At 47.9% G+C, this 8,081-nt stretch overlaps 1 protein-coding gene across 1 annotated transcript; it reads right to left on the minus strand.

Annotated features, from left to right (window-relative positions):
• Positions 1-1,402: 1,402 nt before the first annotated feature.
• VTN00DRAFT_4950 (uncharacterized protein) lies at positions 1,403-5,749 on the minus strand (the record flags this gene model as incomplete). Its single annotated transcript, XM_069431429.1, has 5 exons — positions 1,403-1,994; positions 2,070-2,331; positions 2,609-3,017; positions 4,222-5,629; positions 5,691-5,749. The coding sequence occupies 5 exons, from the start codon at positions 5,747-5,749 to the stop codon at positions 1,403-1,405; spliced, it is 2,730 nt and encodes a 909-aa protein (XP_069290465.1).
• Between the last annotated feature and the right edge of the window lie 2,332 nt (positions 5,750-8,081).

Raw genomic sequence — 8,081 nt, forward strand, 5'->3', positions numbered from 1 at the left:
CCTGATCAGGTCCTTACAAAGCTCCATATCCAGCTCAAGACTCCTACACCACCTGGCAGCCGATCAGGCAATACTCAGGCCCCCTGGGTACCAGAAACACCTCATAATCTTGCTGAATTGGAGCTTCAGGCAACTGCAATCAAGACCTTCCTAAAGCGATGTACACAGAGTCCTCCAAGCCCAACAGGTGCAGCTTTAAATCAGCTTATCAAGGGATGTCAAATTGCTATGAATAGCGCAGTCATCCTTGCAAAGGAAAACCAGGATCTACATGCCGCAAATGAGAGACAGAAGCAAAAGCGCCGGCGATCTAATAAGCAGATAGCTCATGAAGGAAGCCTTTTGGTCCAGGAAGCAAGAGATCTTATGGAAGCTAGAAATCAGGCTCCTGAAGCTCCTACTGCACCTACCCTGGAGATAGCTGCTCAAGCCTCTCCACCACGTATGCGAGCACCACCAAGGTGCAGTGGGTGCAATATTATAGGGCATAAGATAAATCAATGCCCTAGCCGCAATTTCTTCTAATTTCTTTTGTATATAAAGCAGTTTTGGTTGAATAAAATAGGTTCAAATTTCATATATTTGACGCGGTCGCGTTGGGCGCACGGCTCGGTGGGGAACGCGGCTCGGTGGTGGATTACGTTATTCACTGAAGCAAATTATGACTAATCTATTTTAGACTGGCTGCAACTGACTGCAACTGACTACAACCAACTGCAACCTTTATGCTCCCCTCTCGCCTAACACAAATTTGGCAGTATAGTACCTACCTTCTATCTCCATGAAAGTCCTATATTTCTAAAATAGAATGTCTCTAGATAGACCTCATGCAGACGAATAACATTTTGCTAAACTAAAAAGGCAACGCTACCGATTTTTTCTTGCAGGATTTCGACCTTATACTCACCTTATACTCCAACACGTTTCTTCTATAATATATCTACCTAATATATAGATAGATAACAACCTGGAATGTACTATATATAACAATCTGGGAGCTTCTTAAGTACCTAGGTACCTACTTAGGTAGTTATGTAGACGGTGAATGACTGGTCACGTTCCTAGTATGTACCTAATTATAGTCGTCCTAGGAGCACTGACTCTAAACACGAGATTCTACTTTCATAGGATTATCAGTCGCATGTGACTCCCGCCTCCTTAACTTCACCTTAAGTCGAAATCTTTTCAAGGTTCACCCGCAGCGCCCTCGGTGAAACACTGACAGCTTCACCTGTTTTACCATCCAACTCAAAGCTAAATTCATCCACGCCGATATTCCCATAGTTAGCTATATCAGCGGTCGACCAAGTGCTGCAGGCTCGGGTAAATGGGCCAATACCATCAGAAGAAGGAGACTGGATAACAACGGCTCGGAATGAGACTCGGGATGGATTACCATTCTTTAGCCCGGTAGAGGGTAAAGACGAATGCTGACATCTGTACTATCCAATACTTGCGAGCCCAGGGCGAGCGACATGGGCGTAAACATATCAGTAGAGTTGCTGATCCAACGGTCGACTTTCAATCCCGGGCCGTCGTCGGTGGTGATGGTGATGGATGAATTGATATGGCCCCCCGACGACGATGAGGAGGAGGTCAGAGAGTAAGTGCCGCTGAATGTCTTGTCAGCCTGCTCCTTCCCAGCCTGGTTAAGGGAAGGAATAATTGCAGCAGCCACTACGTCAGAGAGCGCTGTAACCGTCCCTCCAGCACCTAGGATGGTGAAGCCAACGTTATGATCAGGAGACAGGGCTATCACAGAACTGTAGCTCTCCACATCACCTTGCTTCGTGTATAGATCAACCACGCGACCTATTTCTGCTTCCTCGAAGGAAAATATTTCCCAGGGAGCTCCCACGGATAACGACAAGGAGGAGGTATGGGTCACTGGTTTCATCAATCGTCTCGTCACCTTTGGAGAAAGAAGGGTGCTATTTAGTATTGCTCGACCCAGAGTAGAAGTGTCCTTTGCAGACGAGTAGAGCCCCCCTGCACTGTTTTTGAGAGTATCAGCTTTTTTGGATGCAGTATAAATTGCCCATGACGGAACTTAAGAGGTATTTACTTACGGGGTTTCGTCCCCGAAACTAACATTCCACCAGCTAGTCGTTGCATCCCCGGGGATGATACCGTACTCATCAGGCGGTTTGCTGTAACTCGAACGGCTCAGGTTGAGTGGCTCAATGATAGTTTTCGATAGCAAAGAACGATAAGTCTGGTTGGTAATACCCTCCAATGCATACGCAAGAACTTGAAACGCCGCGTTAGAATAAATCGGTGTGGATGAGGTAGGAACAACAGGGTGGCTTTTGAGCAAGCCCTTGAAGAAGTCTAAGATATCACAACGTTAATTCAAGGACGAGGAAAGCCGCTATATTTCCTCGGGAAGCGAAGGAACAAAGGGGGGGAAAACCTACCAGCTCTGCTGCACGGCTTTACAGCACCACATGGTGGTATCTCGGATGCTGGAAGCTGCGGGAGAGAACCACTAGCCGCCAAGTCAGGATATACAAGGGAAAGATCAAAAGCATCTGCAAACATTTCATTTTTTTTCCGTTAGTATAAAGCTGCGAAAGGTTGGAAGGGAAAAGAAAAAGAGAAACCTAACAATCTCTAGCGATTCCCGAGAGATGACTCGCCAGCTCTCGAATCGTCACCTCCTCCCACTGCACAAAATCAATCACGTCACCCCTCTCCGTGGTATTTTTGGACAACTCCGCAGCAGCAGATCGCAGCTCAGGGACATACTTGGCCACCGGATCGTCGAAGCGCGCATCGCCGGTCTCGATCAGGAAGAGGTACACCGTCCAGAGTTTGGAAACGCTGCCAATCCGGAAGACCGTATTCTCGTCGACCGTCTTCACGCCACTGGTTGAGTTTGCGATGGGCGGTGCTGTATAATAGTAGTGGAACAGAGGGTTCGGGTCACTCGGTGAAAATATCTCAAGAGCGAAGGACGTGGAATTAGCATCGAAAATATCTGATGTGGCAAAGGAGGTTTGTGCTGCTCGTATCACCTTTTCAAGTGTGTCAGTAATGTTTGCTTTTGCTGCGCCAAATGTTGGACTGTTCGAAAGGTCGGTAGGGGCAGGAAACACCGGTCCCAAAAAATGGACAGTACTTTGTCACAGCCTGTGCTGTTGTGCTGATAGAGAGAAAAGCAGAGAGAAGTAGAACAAATCTCATATTGGCTTGTTCAAGGACAATATTCAAACATTACGAGAAAATGAATACATTGTGTACATATTTGTTACTTCGACAGGAGAATCCTTCCATGGCTATGGAAGCAGACCACGATTTATACCCACATCGAATTGTTCCATGTAAAATGCGCCGGTCCAGGTTTATTTCGGCTTTATGAGGATAGCCAATTATGTCCTAATATGATTGGAATGTTGTTCGAAGGATCTCCGGCCTTTCCGAATGGTCTTGAATTATCCCTACAGTTACAGCCGACTACCAGCATATTTGGAAATGGCGTGAGAAACCTTGTAAAAGTACAGAACAATAGCTGGCGTGTGATTGGTTCGGTCGTAAAAATGCCCTGTCCTTTGGCGTGAACACTTCAGTAGACTGTCCCAGCTCCCCTGCGGTATATGTAGCTAGGAAGCTCAGCTGAAGACAAAAGCCCTGCAAGCAACCAATTATAAGGTAAAAGAGGAAAGGAACCCGGCATATAGACTACCATAAAAAGACTTTACAGCATTGCAAACTGCCAGTTCATGAGCCTTGTGGCTTATAATACGGCTGAGTAGTAGTATACTTGTTCTGCAGTCTCGATGCAACGTGGGGAATAAGGTAACACCATAGCTTCGGGATATTCTTCATTGGACAAGAATGGATGCCAGCGGGCTGTGCAACACTGTCAAACATGTCCAATTGGATACTTCATGTATAATTCATCGTTCAGTCAGTAGTGAAAATGGCTAGATAAAGGATTCCACGACACCTGGTATGAAAAGACGGGCCGCCAAAGCTTGAGACTAGGTGCCTGGACTTCTATAAACTCAGGACACGCTCCGGGTTCTGCTCTCCATTTATATAGTATACTCATCACCAGTGTAAGTATTCTGTTCGGATATGCCAGTCGCCATATTTCCCATCCGGCTTTAAGTACATGTTAACCTGGCAAGGGTTCGGAAAATTGTCACCGTGAATAAAAGTCTCATAGACACGGTCCCTGGATTCAGGAAATCTGAGCTCCACCGGAAGTGAAGATACCTGGGCCTCTTCGACCGCCATAACGAGTTCGCCGAGCTTTGCACAGCACCGCGAGTTCCACAAACCTTCTTGCCTCGGATGGGTGGAAAGGAGATCAATTGCCTTTCTTCGTATGATCGGATGGCGGCATTTCGTGGCTACGCGGTACAGTGGAAGGATTATCCCCATGTCAAGGCAGAAGTTGTCCGTAGGACGATCGACATTGTCCACCTCATGATCACGACCGCTTTCCTCCGAACTTTTGTTGTTGAGCACGAGAGCTGCATTCGAAACGATGGTCTCAAAGTCTGCATAGTGTCTGTCCCAAGCCATCACATCTTTCGTGTCCCAAGTTGTCACCTCTGCCGTGAGGCCAGTCTCCAGCCATATCTTTGAGGTCAGGTGATGGATTCTGAGCAAGAGTGGCCCCCGCGGGTCCAATTCCTTCCTGGTCCGTCTTTTTAGTCTCTTCGTCAGATCTTCAAACGCATTTGACCAGTCATTGAGTTCCCGACTGATGTCAAATTGCTCTTGCAGTAGCATGCTGTAGGGAGTGGGATTCGTTTTATCAGCCGCAGAACGTATGAATCTAAGCGCCTTGTTCATCAGCCTATCCAAGGAATGTCGGGCCTCGAGGATTGTTGAGAACGTGACATCTCTGTGAGACGTGTCTGAAGCGTTTGAATCTCCTGAAGAAGGCTCAAAAGGAGCCAACGGTCGACCGAAAAGCGACAGCTGGATATTAAAGCGGGCAAAGAGATAAGAAAGCTCTTGTTCGAAAACCGCCCCAAACCCTTCAGCGAGCCTATTGTGGTAATGACTCCATTCTAAACGTTTTTTCTGCCTTCTGCAAAGAATCCTGAGCCCGGCTTCCAAATGATTCAACGCTTGTTCATTGTTCCCCCGAAGCATTTCCAAGCATACAAAGAGACAGCACGTAATGAGAGTGAGATCCAGAGACTGCTCCGAAGATGGAAAGCTATCCATCAAGTGCTTTATGGCTTTGTTATACTGCTGTAAGGCAAAAGGCTCGTTCTGACTTCCTGCTGATGGCGCGGGTAGCGAAGGGGCGTGCAGAAATCGCTCGTGGATCGCGCCGACAGCAGCGATAGCGTGTCTAATGGCCGGCTGGGAGTAACTGAGCTGGGGGAGGAGATAATTCCAGAAATCAGAACCGAAGAATCCAGATATCGCCCGCGAGGTCTGGTTGCAGAACAGCTCCACATACTGCCGCTCCTCCCTTGTCCCCGGACGGAGAACAATGCAATGATCGGAGCTGATCGCAGGAACGCCGGAAGCGAGACGTGCCGGTTTTGGTTTGCTGTGATGGTGTTTCGGAGGTTTTGCATCGTATCCATCACACTTGCGTCCAGTTTTTTTGCACTGGTGGCACTCTGGCTTTTCTTCGTCGCATTTGACGTGCCGTATCCTGCTGACGCCGTCAGCGCTCACCATGGGCCAACGGCAGTTGAGTTGAACCCGGGACTGACTTGCATGTAATGCATCCGGTCTTAACCTTGGGCTTACTTGCCCTGGTTTGTTTGGTCATAGTAAAACTAATAGCGATTACCGAGGAAGCAAAGAGCTGAGTGTTTAGTAGGATTCTCGTTTATAAGAAATAACAGAGCTGGAATACAGCCGTTGAGGCAGCGACTAAAGGTCCTTGTTGTCCTCATGAGTTTGGCAGACTCAGGCAGCACCCAGGAGCTGGAGGCCAAATTGCTCGTCAACTTGACAAGCCCAATCGCAATGCGTAAGCATTTTTGCCGATAATGGCAATGTCCAACGGCTGGACGTCCATTCGACGAACATGCTGCCCTCTTGGCGACTAAACTGCTGCCGCGACGCTTCGCTGGCCGGCTATAAGCCCTCGTTGTTCTCTCTCCAGCCTTCTGCTGCTCAGCCCTGTTCAGCCCTAGCTGCTGAGCCTTGCCATCTTTTTGGCCCCCACGGCATGGTTGGCATCAACGAATGATGAACCTCTGAGACCAGAAGGCCCTCTCAGCTCTGCAAGTTGGACCGACTGCGACTTTGGACGAGATTGGCTTTCGGCGACCCGGCTAGGAGATGCTCTTCCAAGGAAAACAATCACGTGGTTTTCTGCTATTTATATATATTTGCTCTATTCGAACTCCTGAACTAGTATCGCATCAGGTGCTGTGCCAAGATGAGCTTATCTCTTGACACGATGATCGTGCGACGCTTATCGTTAGATATCATTGATGGTTCAGGAAACGGCGCTTTCCTGGAGAGAGTTGAGAGCAGCAGATTGGAAGGATTGACTAGGTAGCGAGGGATTGACCAACATTATAACCGTCTTAACCACGTAAATATTATCTCCCTGACTTCGAAAAGACTCAGGTCATCGTGAAGTGGAGTGCAATCCAGTGTTCTTCAACTCTTGTCCTAAACTCCTTCGGCACAGCCTTTCCAGCAGCTGGTGACGGTGAAACCGCATACTGAGGTCCGTCCATGAGCGCCCTCTCGCATTTGAAAAATGAAGCGGCCACGTCCGGAAGAGGAATGGATACGGAGTACCTACCTCCTAACCGAGTACGAGGTAGGCAGCTCATAATTACGCAATCGCAGAAATCAACATCTACCATACATGACTATTCCCATTGGAAAAATCCTCCGCCCGTGTCGTACGACAGACCTATACGATAGATAATCTGTCCTTAGTCTCACCGCCACACAGAAATGGGATGATGATGATGACGACGACGCAAACGTCCTCTCTCCCCTTCCTTCCATGCCCCACAATTTTATCCCCTAACAGATAGATGTTCAGGTACGAAGTTGAAGAACTCCAGAGTCGTGCCTCGTCAGTCCCTTCCCCACTCAAGTGACTCAACACCCCATACAGAGAGAAACTCCGTGGTTTAGAATTTAGTAGAAAAAAAAGCGGTGTACACAGCAGACGGAGAACTTCGTTCCCGCCACCTACTGAGGCCCACACCGGCTCAGCACCATTCAGAAATCAGAATTCAAGTACCAAGTTTCCCCTTAACCGAGGCTAGGTTACGGAGTACCTGCCTAATATGTATGTGATGTGCACAGTAACTCCGCGAGTCCGTACCTTTAACCTTAGTAACCTAGGGTGGGTTATGCTAGATACCTTCTAAGAGAATTAGCAGCAGAGCCAAGTCCAAACAAGCACGTTCTTCGCGAAGCTTGTCTCCGTAGTGTGTGTGTGTGGCTCCGTACGTAAAATCCCATGCGATGCAAGACATCACATGCGTATGTGTGCGCTGCAGGTGCTATACTCCGTACAATAGATCTGGATAGATGGATTCTATTGGATCAAGTTGCCCTCCACACACAGTGTTGTCTTTATTACGTACTAGCAATGGTCGTTATTTAACTATGGTTTACAGAAAGAAAAAGAAGCTTACTACATCCATGCTCACTGCCCACTATTTACAATCCCCCCTTGCGTGGTGCAGTGCACTTGGGGAGTCGGTTAGGAATTTAAGATAAAATTCAAGGCTCAAGCGAGGGTGGAGGATCCTGGATGAGGCGGTGACTTTTACAATTGCGCAAAATACAGTGTCTACTCGGTACATTGGAAGTTCTCTATACAGTATCTACCCACCTAAGTAGGAGTACTTAGGTGATGTATCAACAGTCTCTGTTCGTTCGAGTCTGGACTCTGGACTCTGGACCGGACAAGGTGGATCCTGCGTGTGTGTTATGGATTAGAATTTCTGTCATGGTAATTGGCTAACTATCCCGACAACCCACGACTACCAGGTTCTCAGCCTCATTCTATATACCTGCTCCGTAGATATTAATTGATTGTCTTCGACCAGTCCCATAGGTGCTCCAAGCCAATGGCGCAGGACTTTTCAGGGCATGAAGAAAATTCCTCCATAGGTATT

Source organism: Thermoascus crustaceus, assembly GCF_041956765.1.
Source record: "Thermoascus crustaceus strain CBS 181.67 unplaced genomic scaffold VTN00scaffold_2, whole genome shotgun sequence".
NCBI classification, from domain to species: Eukaryota; Fungi; Ascomycota; class Eurotiomycetes; order Eurotiales; family Thermoascaceae; genus Thermoascus; species Thermoascus crustaceus.